Source organism: Sorex fumeus, unplaced genomic scaffold, assembly GCF_029834395.1.
Source record: "Sorex fumeus unplaced genomic scaffold, SorFum_2.1 ptg000007l, whole genome shotgun sequence".
Lineage (NCBI taxonomy): Eukaryota > Metazoa > Chordata > Mammalia > Eulipotyphla > Soricidae > Sorex > Sorex fumeus.
Window position 1 is genome coordinate 5,065,215 of NW_026606064.1, and position 18,579 is coordinate 5,083,793.

An 18,579-nucleotide genomic window follows, 5' to 3' on the forward strand; every position below is an offset into this window, starting at 1 on the left:
GTGTAGCCCAATGGCATCTGTTCGCTCCGGGAACATGAAGGGCCTCAAACCGATCGTTCATGATCTTGACGAAGAAGTCTGACCATCTGGTAGGTGTGGCGGCCCCGCGGTCTTTTGTCATCCCGTGGAATCCTGTCGGTAACAGCTCTAGTCCAGAGGTCGTCTTTAAAACTCATTACGTGACCAGCCCATCTGATTTTCGACACCTTGGCAAATGAGACAGCATCCCTGATTCTTGATTGTCGACGGATGTCAGAACTCCGGATTCTTTCTCTCATTTGAGTGAAACGTGATATTCCAAGCATAGCCCTTTCTATTCTTCTTTGGGAGACCTGAATTCAGGTCTCCCAGAGAAGAATTTCAAATGTTACTTTAAAATAAATAGACTACAATATGTACCAGCAGGCTTGATAACATTTATTATTAAAACAGTATTTCTCATATTCAAGAATCTACTGTGATAAATTTCTATGTATGTTATGAAATAATTGATGAATTTGTAGATATTAGCTTATCAGCTCTTGCATATATTCTTTAATGAATTTGTAGATACTAGCTTATCAGCTCTTGCTTATCAGAACTTAATAAAGTTGTTAGAAACAACTCAGGAACAGTTAATAGATGAAATGTATGCCAATATATACTGATAACTAGATAATAGAAACAATCAGTTTTAGATTAAAAGATCAATATTTGATCAAAATAACAAAATTATCTTTAGAAATAGTCTTTGCTTTGAAAGTTAGTTCAATATATGTTCTGTTACTAATATTTGAATGTTATAAATTATGAATGTACAATTTTACTTCTGTCTGATTTTTCCAGAATTAATTTAACATATTAGCAGAAACTAAATGGAATAAATTAGTATATATCTATAGAGTTACTGTGTTTGGCATATCGAATATGTCATGGGGAGCTTGCCAGGCTTTGCCATGCGGGCGAGATACTCTCAGTAGTTTGCCGAGCTCTGATGTATTTGATATGTCAAACATAGCAACAAGTGTGACAATGTAGACATTACTGGGCCCGCTTGAGCAAATCGATGAACAACAGGAGGACAGTGACACTGACAGTATATATCTAGACAATTTTATTGAAGTGTGCACATAGATTATACATTATTGATCCATTAAAAAATAATTCAACAATGCAGATGATGAAATGTAGTGATTAGAAAATCTAGTATTTTTATTTTAAGAAAATTGTTATCATAGTTTAAGATGAGAACTTTATTTTCAACTGGAAAATAGTACAGTGCTTAAGATTTGTCTTACATGCAGCTACCACTGCTTCTTCTCTAGCTCTGTGTATGATTTTCCCAAGCATCACTAGGAATAATCCCTGAACACAGTTAGGATTAAACCCTGATCAGAGCTAGGTGAGACCCAACTATATACCAAATGAAGTGAAATAAAAATAGCTAGATTTTCTAGTGTTATAATATTGTTTATTTTGGTCATTTTACTATTTTTCACTTATCTGTGAGATCTTGGTGAAAGCCAGTGCTGCATACAAAACTCCTAGTCCTAAATAAATATGGTTCCTTTGTGACTTTTCTGTTTTGAGATTTTGGATACAGAATTCCTGGGATTCATCTCTTTTCGTGTTAAGGACTGAACATCCAGTGTGTCATGTAATTTTCTGTTCAGATGCTATAGGATTAGTTTCTAATCCAGGCTACTGATCTAAGTGGTCCATCAAGCTATCATCCCTTTAAATTATCATATATTCACTCTTTGTTTAAATGGAGAAGAGGTTTCCTCACTGATACCCAGGTTGGATGGATTAATCTCATGTGTACAAACCCCAAACCACAGTATTTATCTATATTCCAGACCCTATTTTGCCAAGAAATGAGTTTAGATAATTCATTCCAGAGTAACAGAATGTCCTGTTATCCTTTTCTTCCTCAACCAAGGCCTCTTTGCAGCAAGGGAATCACTATTCATCTATTAGGATGAAGTCATGCATTTCAGTATTAGTATTTAGGAGGAAGCACTTGTTTTCTTTGACCTGGAGCTAGCATTCCATTTTTGTCTATGGAAAGCTTCCATTGGCCAGAGTTCTATATCATCACTGATTAGTCAGCAGAAAATGTTCCTTGTAAAGTTAGCCCACTAGTGTCAGGGAGGCAGATCCAGTGGTAGAGCATGTGCCCTACATGTGAAAGACCATGGATTTGATCGCTGTCACCCAGTGTTCCACAAACACAGCACATGGTCCATAAGCAAAGCACCTATTCTTGGTGCATAAAAATTAAAAAGATCACATCGCACTTGAATGAATGAAACAGCTATATAGAATGAATAAACTATTATTTAGTCCCACTCACAGATGACTTCTCTCTAGCTTATATACCACTACTCAAAATCACTTTCGAGGTATATTCTTTCTTTAGAATTTTTCAGCTGACCTTTTCTATGACCATAATTCAGCAGTTGATCAAACTATCATGACAACATTTGTAAATACCATTACTTACTTTTGAAACCTAGAGTCTTTACCAGAATATTTAAATCACAATGAATTGCATTTTTTATTATTATTATTGAAAATAGAAAATATTCAACAATAATTTTAAAAGAGATTTTACTTGAAAAATTTGAAATTAATAATTTATTATGGATCCATAGGTGTACAAAGTACCAGTCTTAAAAATCAACCCATTATAACTTAACAAAAATAAATATTTTGAGGCCTCAGAGAGGTAACACAGTGGATTAGTTATTTGCCTTCTGTAGTGTTAACTTAGGTTCTATAATGGGCACCACATATGGTCCCCTGAACATTCTACCAGTGCCAACTTCTAATTTTCAATAATAAAAATTTCTTTGTATCTATGCTGGAGCAAATATTATGCTTGCAAAGCAAGAGTATAAGTGACTAAGAATTAACTAAGGATCAGAAAGATAGTACAATGGGTAGGGCACTTGCCTTGTGTGCAGTCCACAGGGTTTGATTCCAGGCACCACAGCCAGGAGTCACCTCTCAACTCAAAGCCAGGAGTAAGTTCACATTATGGAATATGGCTCAATCAAACAAATAAATGGGAACTAGTTAAATATATGTGCAAGATTAAATAGATGTAGAAGTTGTCTTAAAAGAACCAGATTCAAAAATATAAAGAGATTTGCAATATGGCAATCTGTAATTAAAGGAGTGTTAGAAAATAAGAAATATATTACTATTTAAAGATTTAATTTTAGAGTGAGTATGCTTTTGACAGCTAATTACAATGTACATAGAATTCCATGCATTTATGTATTAAGGAAAAAATGTGTCATGGGGATGGAGTGATGGGACAGTAAGCAGGGAGTTTGTCTTGCACCCCATATGGTCCCCAGATCACCACCAGGAATGATTTCTGAGTGCAGAGCTAGGAGTAATCCCTGAGAAATACAGGGAGTGACCCAAATAATGAACAAAACAAAACAGAATAACAATGAATTGCATTTATATTTTATTATTATTATTATTATTATTATGCTTTTTCTGTCACACCCAGCTATGCACAGGGGTTATTCCTGGTTCATGCACACTCAGGAGTTACTACTGACTGTGCTCGGGGGACCTTATGGGATGCTGGGAATCGAACCCAGGTAGGGCCACCTGCAAGGCAATTGGCCTACCCACTGTGCTATCACTCCAGCCCCTGCATTTATAGTTTATTTCAATAAAAAATGGTTTGGAAATTTCAATGATTTATCCAATGTAGGTAAATGTATAAAAGGTAAAGGCCCTCCCATTGATCGTCGATTTGCTCGAGTGGGCCCAGTAAAGAGACTTTGGAGACTTTGTTGTTACTGTGTTTGGCATATCGAATACTCTCCGTAGCTTGTCGGGCTCTCCAAGAGGGGCGGAGGAATTGAACTCGGGTCAGCCATGTTGGCCGCTTGTAAGGCGAACGCCCTACCCGCTGTGCTATCGCTCATATTTTATTATTATTATTATTTTTATTATTATTATGCTTTTTCTGTCACACCCAGCTATGCACAGGGGTTATTCCTGGTCCATGCACACTCAGGAATTACTACTGACTGTGCTCGGGGGACCTTATGGGATGCTGGCAATCGAACCCAGGTAGGGCCACGTGTAAGGCAATTGGCCTACCCACTGTGCTATCACTCCAGCCCCTGCATTTATATTTCATTTCACTAAAAAAATGGTTTGGAAATTTCAATGATTTATCCAATGTAGGTAATCATTATAATAAAGCTTTAGTATGAGGATTTATAGGGGTAAAATCCTGAAAAACAGAACATTTAGTGAAAGGCAGCTTTTCCCTTGAAATACATACTGAAATTTTAAACTTTATTTATTTATTTATGGTTATGGTGCCATACCTAGCTGTTCTCAAAGCTTTCTCTGTGATCTAAACTCAGAGATAAAACTCTTGGTGAAGCACAGGGAACCATATTGTTCATGTGTGGGTTCCATATTATCCATGGAGGTGGCAGCTACCTCACCCATTATACTATCTCTCCAGCTCCTAAAATTTTAAACTCAAAATAACAAATAAATAGAGGCAATATGAAAAATTGATGATGCCTGGATCAGGTTGACGCTTTCTCCTGTTCAATTCCTGAGGTCTCATTACCCACAGATTTGAGGAGGGTTCCTGTAAGCTCTCTTTTGCAACAGAACTGAAACCAAAGAAATAGGTATTGTTGAATCGTTGCAAGGCTCAGTTCCACACCTAGTCATGCAGTTTCCGACCAATCATTTTTCGAAAGGCATTTTTGACATCTTTGTTTCTGAGACTGTATATTAGGGGGTTCAGCATGGGTATGACTAGTGTATAGAACACAGAGGTGACTTTGTCAATATCCAATGAATGACCTGTGCTGGGACGCAAATAAATAAAGATGAGGGTGCCATGGTAAATTGTAACTACCGTGAGATGGGAAGCACAAGTGGAGAACCCTTTTTTTCTGCCCTCCGCAGAACCTGTTTTAAGAATGGCCACTATGATGAAGACATAAGAGAGAAGAACTGTTAGGAGGCATATAGCTTCCACCAAACTAGCAAAGACCACCAGAATGATGTCATGCACATAAGTGTCAGTGCAGGACAGAGAGAAGAGTGGGGAGATGTCACAAAAGAAATGGTTGATTTCATTGGAACAGAAAGACAGATGGAAAGTATTTGTGGTATGAATTATGGAACTTATTGTGCCCCCCAAAAATGCTCCAATTGCAAGTTGTCCACAAATTCTCTTGGACATAATAACAGTATAAAGCAGTGGGTTGCAGATTGCTATGTACCGGTCATAAGCCATGGCAGCTAAGAGAAAGGATTCTGTGTCTCCCAAAGAGCAGAAAAAATACAATTGAGCTGCACAACCATTGTAAGAAATGGTTTTCTTAAGGGAAACCAAATCTGCAAGTAATTTGGGGGCAATGACCGAAGAATAGCATGCATCTATGAAGGATAATAGGCAGAGAAAAAAGTACATTGGTGTGTGCAAGTGAGAACTAGTTGTGATCAATAAAATCATACCAAGATTTTCCATCAGGGTGATGGTGTAGATGACAAAAAACACAATGTAAAGAACATTCTGAAGTTCCGGATGGTCACTAAATCCCAAGAGAATAAATTCAGTCTTCACAGTTCCATTCTTCAACTCCATTTTCTGTAGTGTTCCAAATATTCTGATAATGTGGAGAGTTATGTAAAATTAATGACATCAACATTAACAAAATAAATGTTCAAAATAATGTCAATTTGATATCCATTTGAATACCCTGATAACACTATATTAGTTACTATAAGTAGATTAAAATACATAGGCTTTACTTTTTAATCTAAGTCAGTGTGTTTCTACTTGATTCCTTAAAGCTATACATTTTTCACATTAAAGGTAAACACTAGCAAACCAGTTATTTGATATGAAACTTAAAATTGAAACCTGGAGCTCTCTCATCTTCCAAGAAATAGCAAGCTCTTAGTAAACAGCTATATTACTGTTTCAACATGCATTGCTTTTCTTAATTTTTATAGTATATAAAAAACATTGGTGCTCTGGGTGGAATATCCTAAAGGTATAGGAGCACACGTCTCTATTTTTCACCTTGAGTTGTTAATTGTCCTCTTAATAAGAAAGAGCAATGAAATGATAAAATAGAAATAAGATGGATTCTAAATTAGTTGTATAAAAACTGAATTCTAGCTCTGTCACTAAGTCCTTCTGAATCTTTGAGTATTGCCAATCCATTTTTGAGTTTCAGTTTTATCATAATAGTTTAAAAATGAGGCCATCTTTGTTATCAAGTGTAAGTGAATTTTTTGCCATACTTAGTGCCCTCAATATCTTGTTCATTCACTATTCTAAATTAGACAGCATAAAAAAATGAGTCAATTCAGGACTTTATTTTATTTAATCTGAAATCCAAGCTATCAAAAATAGAGAAATTTTTATGACAAATGTTTACTAAAATAAATATAGGCAACTTTAATTGTGACATTCAGCAATATTTATATGTTCTATGTAGGGAAAATTGTAAAAGATGCTTAGAAGGCTTACTTACCCACTTCTCTCTCTGCCTTTAATCTTGTTTGCTTTGACTTATAATTCAATCAAGTGAAACAACTCAAGTGATAAGCTTGTTCATAGACATACATACGTTTACCAGGACAGATAGCTGATATCCTTTTACCCTATAAAAAAAATCAATTTTATATCAATTTTATATTAAAATATAATATGTGAACTGGTCTCAAAACTAGCATAGCTTCTTGGTTAATACAGCAATTGTAAATCAAGTGAAAATGTCAAGACATACTTACATCACAATTTTTTTTTATTTTGTTTTTTGGGTCACACCCAGCCGATGCTCAGGGGTTACTCCTGGCTCTGCACTCAGGAATCACTTCTGCTGGTGCTTGGGGGACCACCATATGGGATGCTGGGTTGGCCGCGTGCAAGGCAAATGCCCTACCCGCTGTGCTATTGCTCCAGCCCCTATATCACAATGTTTTATCACAATAGTCACAAGTATACATATGATTATGTACGTATACGCGTATAAATTTCCCTTCAGGACTTCATATTACACAACTACCATCTCATAACTAGCCCCTGGTAGCCTTTTTGAAAACTTTGAATGAGTTTTGGAGAGGTGGTAGGGTTCAACCACTCCCTGTAATACTAAGGACTTACTCCTCGTGCTCAGAGATCACCCCAGGCCATTCTCGGGGGATTTTATGTGATGCCTAGTATAGAATCTGCGCAAGGCCATACAGAAAGAAAGCCCCTTACCTCTCTATTATCTCTTTGGCCCCAAATTTTTGTGTTTTAAGTCACCATTATATCACAGTCTCATTTTCAGAACATTATTTTTATTTATAGTGTAGAAAATAAGTATCTGTTTCAATGTTCTCTTTGAGTAATTGCAACACTTTATCATTTAAATATTTGGAGTTTTCAAAGGCACCCTTCTGTTACTTAATTTTTTGTGTAAAATATACCCCATTCTCTCTATAATGAATCATATTGCTTTTACACCCATATTTTTAAAAAATAAAAGATTGTTGGTGGGTTATGATCTAAACCAATGGCTATTTCCTTGAAGCAAGGAACAATTAGTATTATATTCATTGACTATTAGAAGGTTTATAGCACTTAGGTAATTATCTTTCAGCAATTCTAAAAAATAACTTAAAAAGTAGTCTTCAAAGAAAAGTTCAGCTTAGAAGTTATGTTTAAATAAGTTTGGGGTCTGAACTCATCTATTATTATTTTAAAACTTTCACTATTATTTTTCCAGTTAAAGAATCAATGATGATGGGGTAATTTATATAGAAAAAATAATTAGTATAAATTCTCAAGGATGTTTATTCTACAGTAGAAATAAAATGCTTAGGATTAAAAATGAAATATGAAAACTAAATGGGTAGATGGAAGAACAGAGGATTTGGAAAAATATAAGAGTCCAAAGAGGAAACACACGATGCTTCTTTTAAAAAATGCAGTTGATGAGTTAGAGTAAAAGTGGAGGTTTCAAAGACTTCAGAAAAATTCCATACTCTTGAAATAAATAATCTATATTGAGCCCTACAGCAATCTTTAAAACTGTGCTTAAATTCCCTTTTAAGAATAACTTTCTAAACTCCAGTAACATTATTTGTGTATTGAAAAATTCTAATATCAATGCAGCATCATAAGATTTATTAATGTTACAATATACATAGTAGATTCAATAATGCTATCAATCGTCTTAATAACATGCTAAATATGCTTTTCTTTATGGTGCTTTTTAAAAATAAAACACAACCTTGAATGTGTTATTTTAGACCAGGTTTTCTTATAACATAAATTCTTATGTGTAAAATGAGTGAATATAAAGAAAAATAGAACTTAAAAATTTTATCCAACTCTAATATCCTCAGATCATATTAGGAACACTTACCAGATAAGTACCTTTCTTTCACTGGCTCTTTATGACACTGGAATGCCCATCAAGTCATATGTAAGTGTAAAATCAATTTTGAACTTAAATATTTTTGTAAAACGGGCCCAGAGAAACCTTTTTTAATAATCCATTTGGGTCAATGTGTTTATAGAAGTATAAGTTTAAAAAATACCCTCCTCCTAGAGGAGGACTATGATTCCTACTGATAATATAAGATCTTTTATATTATTGCATTGAGGGTTTTGAGGCTGATTTTATGGACTTCCATCAAATCCTAGATACACACTCTGATTTCCAAGTCTCAGTGGGAAAAGGAGCCGTGAAAACAATTAAGTATTTCTACTGAGACACTAATTAGACAAAAAGTTATGTAATGTGTTTTCTTCATCTTGAAAATGACTCCAAATATATGTTGTTTCTCAAAATAGTCACTGTTGTAAGCTAAAGTCTATTTGCTGCATAACATGATCTAACCAACTCAAATAAATTGGTCAGAAACTACCAAACTATTCAGAATGATAGGGTTGCAGAATAAATTCAAAAGGAGTAAAAGTGAATCTATGTAGCTGTTATTAATTAGAATATGTCCAAAGAGTTAACCCATATAGGGAAGACTAATTAAAGGTTAAGTTAATGACTTGGATGATATGCAAGAAGGGCACAATCTGTGGTATAAGTTTTAGGATATCTTCTGTCCAATGAAGAAATATATGGCTATATATATGTGTGTGTGTTTGAGTGTGTGTGTTTGTGTGTGTTTGTAAGCTTGGGGACTGAACTCATCTAGTATTATTTTAAAACTTTCATTCTATTTTTTACTTTATATATACATAGATGCATATTATACATATACAGATATACATATTATATACATATATGTACATATATTCATATCTATGTATATATAGGCTTTTTGTAAAAGTGAACTACAAATGATTTTGAGTTGACTCCTAGTGAATCTCACTGAGACAATGTTCATGAAAAACAAACTAGTCCCTGACATTCCATTTGCTCTCTACTGAATGAACATCTCTGAATCCAACAGCTATGTATACCCAGGTCCAGAACGCAACATGAGGAATGACTTTGCGCCAGAAGAAGTTGTAAAGAAGACAAGAACCTCTGGCTCTGGCACATCTTTTTGATTCCACTTAATGTTTATCCTGCATTAACATATGCCTCAGAGACCTGGGCTCTACGAAAACAGGACGAGAACACTGTTCGGACCACCCAAAGAGGAATCGAAAAAGTTATGCTTGGAGTATCACGTTTCACTCAAGTGAGAGAAGGAATCCGGAGTTCCAACCTCCATCAATGATCAAAGATGAGGGATGCTGCCTTGTTTGCCAAGGTGTCGAAAATCAGATGGGCCAGACACGTAATGCAATTTGGAGATAACCACTAGACTAGAGTTGTTACCAACTGGATTCTGTGGGACATCAAAAGAACACCTGGCCACCCACCTATGAGATGGTCAGATTTCTTCATCAAAACCCTGAACAAATGGTTTGATTCTCTTCATGTTCCTGGAGTGAGCAGACGCCATTGGGATACATTAGCATGCTACAGGGTCAAATGGAGGCGTTGCTGATGCCCACTCGAGCAACTTGACAAACAACAGGATGACAAGTGATGGCACAGCAGTAGGGGGTTCACCTTGCACGCAGCCAACATGGCCGACCGAGTTCGATTCCTCCTCCCCTCTCGGAGAGCCTGGCAAGCTACCGAGAGTATCTCGCCCACACGGCAGAGACTGGCAAGCTCCCCGTGACATATTCAATATGCCAAACACAGTAACAACAAAGTCTCCAATGGAGACGTTACTGGGCCCGCTCGAGCAGTAACAAGTGATTACAAGTGATCAAAATCCCAGAGGATTAGTCTCAGTAGAAATAGCATTGCTTTTCAAATAACTACAGTAAAATACCATAGTTATGTGTTAAACTCGTTAGAGTTGACCATGAAACCTATTTTGGACAAAACTGGCAGGCTACCGATTGTAACCTGCTTACACGGTAGAGTCTGGCAAACTCCCCGTGGCATACCCAATATGCCAAATACCAATAACAATGATGGGTCTCATTCTCCTAACTCTGAAAGAGCCTTGAATATGGCACTTTAAAAAAAATATCTCAGGGCTAGGATGAAGGAGACATTACTGGGGCCTGCTAGAGGCAATCGACAAAAAACAGGATGGTCGTGATCATGAAACCTATTATTATATTTCTTGAAAACTGACCATGAACCACTTACCAATGGCCGAGGCTGCCAAGAGAGAGATCTACTAAGTAGGGGAGGGACAGGAAACTGTGATGCCACCACAAAATCTAATTGTTACTGCAAGTAAGAGAGTTACACATTATACATTTAAAATAACCTACTTGAATGAAAACATGTTTAATGTGGTTGTTTTTCAGATATGTTGGAGGAATACACAGCATACCTCAATTATTCCCAGAGGACTAAGGATGTTACCTGTGAAGTAGTACTAGGAGTTCCACTGGGATTCCATTTGAACATAAACGCACAGAGAAATCTTTTTTATTTTATTCATAACCAGTTTCCATATACATGTTTATAACATTCAAGATCTTCTAATTTATCTACAACTTGATAGACACATTTTTCCTCTTTTCCTGTTTATCTCACACCACATCATACAGAATATTCGATTATCTATATAATAACTGGATTGGTATTGGTTAAATAAAACATATGCAAACCCAATATTACTTCAAAACAATCCAGTTAACAGCATGGATTTGTTTTTATAAAGTATGACTTCAAGGAAGAAAACATGTAAGAAAAACATATCCCCAAATTAATGTCACTTATATTATGGTATATTTATTATTACATATTTGCTTATCAGTTTTGAAATGAAATGACACTAAATAAATAAAAATTAACTGAATATAATGTGTTTATAATTTTATGTGAAACTAAAGTTAAATCAGACTAATTTTGGGGGGTTGTTGGCCCACAATCAGTGGTGCTCAGGGCTTATGCCTCGCATTGGTTAAATGGTGCCCGGGATCAACCTCAGGTCATGTGAGTGCACAACAGTCATCCTGCCAACTGCATCTGTGTGGACATGAAGACTGGTGGGACTGGACTGAGCTGTCAGGATTGATGTCGGTGGGCCCCACGGGTGACTTATGTGAAGCGGGGAGGAGAAAGACAGTCACTTTCTCCCCATCCGCCTCTGCCACTTGGGACCCAGGGTTGCTGGGTTCTTGTCTTGCCTCGCAGAAAGGAATTTCAGGAGTAGACAAGCAGTGAAGTAAATAGATTTTATTTGGAGGATTTTTAGGTATGGAGGGAGGGAGAGGGAGTGAGAGAGTAAAGTTAGACACGAAAGCATGAAAGTACACATCTCAAGAGGGGAGATGCGGGCGACACATGTTCTCGGGAACCACATGTGCTCGGCTACGTGGACACAAGCAGCACAAGGGCTCGGGCAGCAAATGCGCGCACTTCCTTTGTTCAAGGTGGCCTTTATAGGGTTCCTCCAACCTGCCCCCACATGGGACTTCTTCCCAGGTAAATGTCCTGTTGCTAAGGAGGTTGCCAGGGAGGATGGGAGTGGTGATGGTCTTCTTTGAAATTCCTTTCCTGGCCTTTTGTTCCTAGAGGAGCTTCTTTGGGTCTGTTGCTGGAGCCAGGTAAGGGTCTTATCAAGCCTTAGTTCCTGTTTTCCTATTTTCTGCAGGGCTGGCTTTTGTCATTGCCTTGGGAGGGGGCCCTCCCTGTCTACCTGCCTACATCAGGGTGAGGCCATGTAGACTGCACCACACAACGGGCAGGAACATAGGGACCCATGAAAATGGGCAAGATTTCTCCTGTGTCCTGACTAGTTTGGATGAGGCTGAACATTTTCCCCCTTCAAACTGCCTTCAGTAAATAATTTCAGTATATTGTAAGGGGCAGTTTTCCTTTTCTCACAGAAACCTGGCTGGTCTTTGACATGCAGATCTCAGGTGCTAGCCGGGCCTGAACTTTGGGATGCAAATCTAGGTACTTGCCTTTGGGTTATAGATTCCAGACTCTAGCCAGACTAGTCTTTGGATGCAAATTTCAAATACTTGTCTTTGGGATGTAGATTCCAGGCTCTAAGCAGACTAGTCTTCAGGATGCAAATCCAAATACTTAAGGCCCAAGTAAGGTTTCCTTCTGGTTTTATATCTTCTTTCCTAAAGGCCAAAATTACTGGCCTGCTGACTCCAAGGAACAATGTATGTTTTGCTGCCTCAGTGTTCTTTCTGTAACTACTCTTGATGATGTCACTGTATTGTGCCCTTTAGAGGTACCAAGATCAATTAAAGGAGATTTCGGGGCTCTCTACCTTTGTCACAAGTCTGAGAGAACCTGGGTCCTCCATGACATAAATTTCTTTCACGTTCCTTGTCTCAGCGCCTTGGACTGAATGGATGTTCAAACAACAGAAGATTTTATTATTTTTTTAAAAATTTTTTGGGGGGTCACACCTGGCAATGCACAGGGATTACTCCTGGCTCTGCAATCAGGAGTTACTACTGGCAGTACTCAGGGGATGCAAGACTAGTTACTACTGGCAGTGCTCAGGGGATCCATTATAGGATGCTGGAATCAAACCCGGGTCAGGCGCATGCAAGGCAAACACCCTACCCACAGTGCTATTGCTCCAGCCTCCAGAAGACTTTATTTTTTGAGAATAAAACAAAACAATCATTCGATATGGGGAACTAAAAGAACTATACTTTAAGAAGATATGGTGACCAATCATTGTTTACTTTAGAGTAAAAGTAGCAGTCTTACTGAAACCATGGTGCACAAGGTTCTGAAAACAGTGTTGGAAAATTTTTGTGGCATATTTTTGAAGAGGTATTAAATAATCTTAAAAATGGGGGATGGATAGTATAGCAGGTAGGGTGCTTGCCTTGCACACATCCAACATATGTGCACCACGTATGGTCTGGGTGAAAGAATCCATATTAGGGCATCAAATTTTTGTGTACTTTAGCTAACTTGCAACATTGCTTTCTGTAAAACTGCTTGGCTGCTTTGCACCTGGGGGAGAGGGGACTTGGAAAGTGATTTACTGTCCCTGAAATGTATTGTCTCAGTAAAGCACCCTGCAGATTTGGGTAAAGGATAACTCAGGATGTGGGTGGTTGGGGGAAATTGCCCTTTCCTGGAATGTATTGTCTCACTAAAGCACCCTGCAGACTTGGGTAACTCAAAAGGAGGATGGTCAAGGGAGATTACCTAAGGCTTAATGATTCCAGCTATAACCTTGCTTGTGCTGACAATCAATGTACGTAAATGCTGATCTTTGAATCTATAGGCTAAGGAGTGAGGTACTTTTAAATGGATTGGTTAAGAAAGTATATGTTGTTACAAATCTATTGGCTATGAAATGCGCGGGCTTTGCTGTAACGGCCAGTGAAGGCCTATATAAGATCCCCTTTGAAGAAGTTCGGGGCTCTCAGCCACTGCCCATTTTTGGGGTATGCTGCGGAGCCCCAGCTTGCTGGTCTAAATAAACCCCGTTTTTACTCCTGCAGGAATTGTGTCTATCTGGTCTCTCCGTGCCTCCCAGGGCTAGGGAACTCCCGATCCCAACATGGGGAGACAACTAAGAGTGATCTCTGAGTGCAGAGTCGTGAGTGATTCAAAATAGAAAAAAATATTTAAAAATATATTAAAATTAATTTATTAAAGCGCTGTGATTTATGTAGTTGTTAATAGTTAAATTTAAGATATACAGTAGTCTAGCACAAACTTATCACCAATGTCAATTTCCTTCACCAGTATCCCCCAAATTTCCTTCTCTTCCCACCCCCACCCCCAGCCTGCCACCTTGACAAGCACATTTTAAGTTTGGTTGTTGAAGTTTGGATCTCAGGCTTTAAGTGGTGATAACTCCGTGGTTCAGATATTTAGCCAAAACACTCCGCTATACCACTGATGTGCCCAAGAAACCTTGATCCCTGCCTCCATTATTTCCTATATCTGCTTACTATCCCGTCTTTCCCCCCGTTTATTTTCTTCTTTGTTGTTTCTATACTCTGCTATCAAGGGTGATCTACACATACCCTTTCCTTTAACATATTGCATTTCCTCATTAAGTTATTGTACATACCAACTCTGATGTTTATCAGAAAATAACTCTAACCTCATTTGAATTCAGTGGAATCTTTCTAAACGTTTATTTGACTTTTAACAATGAATTACTGATACAGAGACAGAAGGCAATTATTTAAGTCAGCTTTGCTTGTCAAGTATGATGATATCTTCCCAAGTACCAGCAGTATCTTTTTTTTTTATTAGTGAAACACCATGAGGTACAGTTGTAGATTTATAATATTTTTGTGCTTGGGTTTCGATTATACAATGATCAGATACCCATCCCTCCACCAGTGCCCATTTTCCACCACCATGGATAATATCCCCCCACCCCCATCCTCCCATCCCCTCCTGCCTCTGTGGCAGGGCAATCCCCTGTGTTCTCTCTCTCCTTTTGGGTGTTGTGGTCTGCAAAAGAGGCATTGAGTGGCAAACATGTTCAGTCCATAGTCTACTTTCGACAAGCATCTCCCCTCCTGGGAGGATCCTCCAAACACCCTTTATTTGGTGCTCCCTTCTCTATCTGAGCTGCCCTTTCCTCTAGAATTCCCGGCTGGCCACTAAGCTATGGAGTAACCTCCTGGTGCTTATCTCAGCTATTCTTGGGTATTAATCTCTTATTTTGTTACTTTTTATCCCCCAGATGAATGCAATCTTTCTACGTCTATCCCTCTCTTTCTGAATCATTTCGCTTAGCATGATACTTTCCATGTTGTACCACTTGTATGTAAATTTCATGACTTCATCTTTTCTAACAGCTACATAGTACTCCATTGTGCAGATGTACCAAAGTTTCTTTAACCAGTCATCTGTTCTTGGGCATTCAGGTTTCTTCCAGTTTCTGGCTATTGTAAAGAGTGCTGCAATGAACAAACAAGTGCAGATGTCACTTCGACTATACATTTTTGCCTCTCTGGGATATATTCCCAGGAGTGGTATTGCTGGGTCAAATGGGAGCTCAATTTCTAATTTTTTGAGAATCGTCCATACGGTTTTCCAGAAGGGCTGAACCAGTGGACATTCCCACCAACAGTGAAGGAGTGTCCCTTTCTCGCCACATCCGCGCCACCATCGGTTGCTTTTGTTCTTTTGAATGTGGACCAGTCTCTGAGGTGTGAGATGGTATCTCATTGTGGTTTTGATCTGCATCTCCCTGATGATTAATGATGTAGAGCATTTTCTCATGTGCTTTTTTGGCATTCGGATTTCTTCTTTGAGAAAGTTTCTGTTCATTTCATTGCCCCATTTTTGGATGGGGTTGGATGTTTTCTTCTTGTGGAGTTTAACCAGTATTTTGTATATCTTTGATATCAACCCCTTGTCAGATGTGTATTCAGCAAATATCCTTTCCCATTATGTAGACTGTCTTTTTATTTTGGTCACTGTTTCTTTGGAGGTGCAGAAGCTTCTTAGTTTAAGATAGTCCCATTTATCTATCTCTGTTTTCACTTGCTCAGCCAGTGACGTGGCATCTTTGAAGATAACATTAGCTTCAATGTCATGGAGGGTTTTGCCAACTTTGTCTTCAATGTACCTTATGGTTTCTGGTCTGATGTTGAGGTCTTTAATCCATTTTGATCTTACTTTTGTACATGGTGTTAGGCAGAGTTCTGAGCCTATATTTTTGCATGGAGCCGTCCAGTGATGCCAGCACAATTTGTTAAAGAGGCTTTCCTTACTCCACTTCACATTACGTGCACCTTTATCAAATATTAAATGATCATATGATTGAGGGGAGATGTCAGTGTATTCAACCCTGTTCCATTGGTCTGCAGTGTTGCCTTTGCTCCAGTACCATGCTGTTTTAATTATTACTGCTTTTTAGTAGTTTGAAGTTCGGGAGGTTGATTCCTCCCATTTTCTTTTTCCAAAGAATTGCTTTAGCTATTCGTAGGGGCTTATTGTTCCATATAAATTTCAGGAGTGTTTGCTCCATTTCTTTGAAGAATGTCATGGGTATCCTTATAAGGATTGCATTGAGTTTTTACAATGCTTTCGGTAGTATTGCCATTTTGACAATGTTAAGTCTCCCGACCCATGAGCAGGGGATATCTTTCCATTTCCTCATGTCCTCTTTTATTTCCTGAAGTAGCGTTTTGTAGTTTTCTTTGTACAGGTCCTTTACTTCCTTAGTTAAGCTGATTCCTAGGTACTTGATTTTCTGGGGCACAATTGTGAACGGGATTGTTTTTTTCATGTTGCTTTTGTCTCTCTCACTGTTTGTGTATAGGAAAGCCATGGACTTTTGGGTATTGATTTTATAGCCTGCAACTTTACTATACGAGTCTATTGTTTCTAGGAGTTTTTTGGTGGAGGTTATTGGGTTCTCTAAGTATAGTATCATATCATCTGCGAATAGTGAGACCTTGATTTCTTCCTTTCCTACCTGAATGCCCTTAATATCTTTTTTCTCACCTAATCGCTATTGCAAGTACTTCCAGTACTAAATTGAACAGCAGTGGAGATAGTGGGCATCCTTGTCTCGTCCCTGATCTTAGAGGGAAGGCTCTCAGTATTTCCCCATTGAGGATGATGCTTGCTGTAGGCTTGTGGTAGATGGCTTTAATTATGTTGATGAAGGTCCCCTCTATACCCATTTTGGCTAGGGTTTTCATCATAAAGGGGTGCTGGATCTTGTCAAATGCTTTCTCTGCATCTATTGATATAATCATATGCTTTTTATCTTTTCTTTTGTTGATATGTTGGATTATGTTGATTGATTTCCGAATGTTAAACCATCTTTGCATCCTTGGAATGAATCCTACTTGGTCATGGTGTATGATCTTTTTGATGAGTAGTTGGAATCTATTTGCTAGTAGTTTGTTGAAGATCTTTGCATCTGTGTTCATCAGGGATATATCTGTCTGTAATTCTCTTTCTTTGTGGTATCTCTGTCTGCTTTTGGTATCAGTGTGATATTTGCTTCGTAGAAACTGTTCGGAAGTGTTTTTGATATTTCAATTTCGTGGAAAAGCTTAAAGAGCATTGGGAGTAAGTCCTCTTTAAAGATTTGGAAGAATTCACTAGTGAATCCATCCGGGCCAGGACTTTTGTGCTTGGGGAGACTTTTTATTACCATTTCAATTTCCTTGATGGTGATAGGTCTGTTCAGGTATTCCAGGTCTTCTTGGTTCAGCCTTGGGAGTCTGTAGGAGTCTAGGAATTTATCCATTTCCTCGAGGTTTTGATGTTCCGTGGCATAAAGCTTCTCAAAGTACTCCCTGAGGATCCTTTGAATTTCTGTATTTTCTGTTGTAATGACCCCCTTTTCATTTCTGATTCGGTTTATTAGGGTTTTCTCTCTCCCTTTCTTTGTGAGTTTTGCTAGAAGTTTATCGACCTTGTTAATTTTCTCGATGAACCAGCTCTTGGATTCATTGATCTTTCGGATTGTTTTTTGGGTTTCCATCTCGTTAATCTCTGCTCTGAGTTTTATTATTTCCTTTCTCCTGTTCGAGTTGTGCTCCTTTTTTTGGTCTTTCTCCAAGCTCTTAAGCTGTGAGGTTAGGTTACTTATGTGTGCTCGCTCCTCGTTCCTGAGGAATGCTTGTAGAGCTATATACTTTCCTTTTAACACAGCTTTTGCTGTGTCCCATAAGTTTTGGTAACTCGTGTTCTCATTTTCATTCGTTTCTAGGAATCTTTTGATTTCCTCTTTGATTTCCTGTCTAAGCCACTCGTTGTTCAATAGCGCAATGTTTAATTTCCAGGTGTTTGATTTAGTTTTCTGTTTTTGTGTGTGATTTACTTCTAATTTCAGCGTATTATGGTCCGAGAAGATTGTTGATACAATCTCTATCTTCTTAATTTTATGGAGGCATGTTTTGTGACTCAACATGTGGTCTATCTTGGAGAATGTTCCATGAACTCTTGAGAAGAATGTGTATTCAGCTTTTTGTGGATGAAGTGTCCTGTATATATCTACTAAGTCCCTTTCTTCTATTGTTTCCCTCAGATGAAGTATGTCCTTGCTAAGTTTGAGTCTGGTTGATCTATCAAGAGGTGACAAAGCGGTGTTGAAGTCTCCCACTAGTATTGTGTTGCTATTGATGTCTTT

The 18,579-nt window shown here is 38.0% G+C and overlaps 1 protein-coding gene across 1 annotated transcript; it reads right to left on the reverse strand.

Annotated features, from left to right (window-relative positions):
* Positions 1-4,699: 4,699 nt before the first annotated feature.
* Positions 4,700-5,635, reverse strand: LOC130042383 (olfactory receptor 5I1-like). The gene has a single exon (XM_056134552.1). It carries the CDS (start codon positions 5,630-5,632, stop codon positions 4,700-4,702), a length of 933 nt encoding a protein of 310 aa, XP_055990527.1. The 5' UTR covers positions 5,633-5,635.
* Positions 5,636-18,579: the final 12,944 nt, after the last annotated feature.

What these genes read in the sequence shown, in the direction of transcription:
- LOC130042383 (XM_056134552.1), bottom strand. Translation starts at nt 5,632, where the DNA reads ATGGAGTTGAAGAATGGAACTGTGAAGACTGAATTTATTCTCTTGGGA.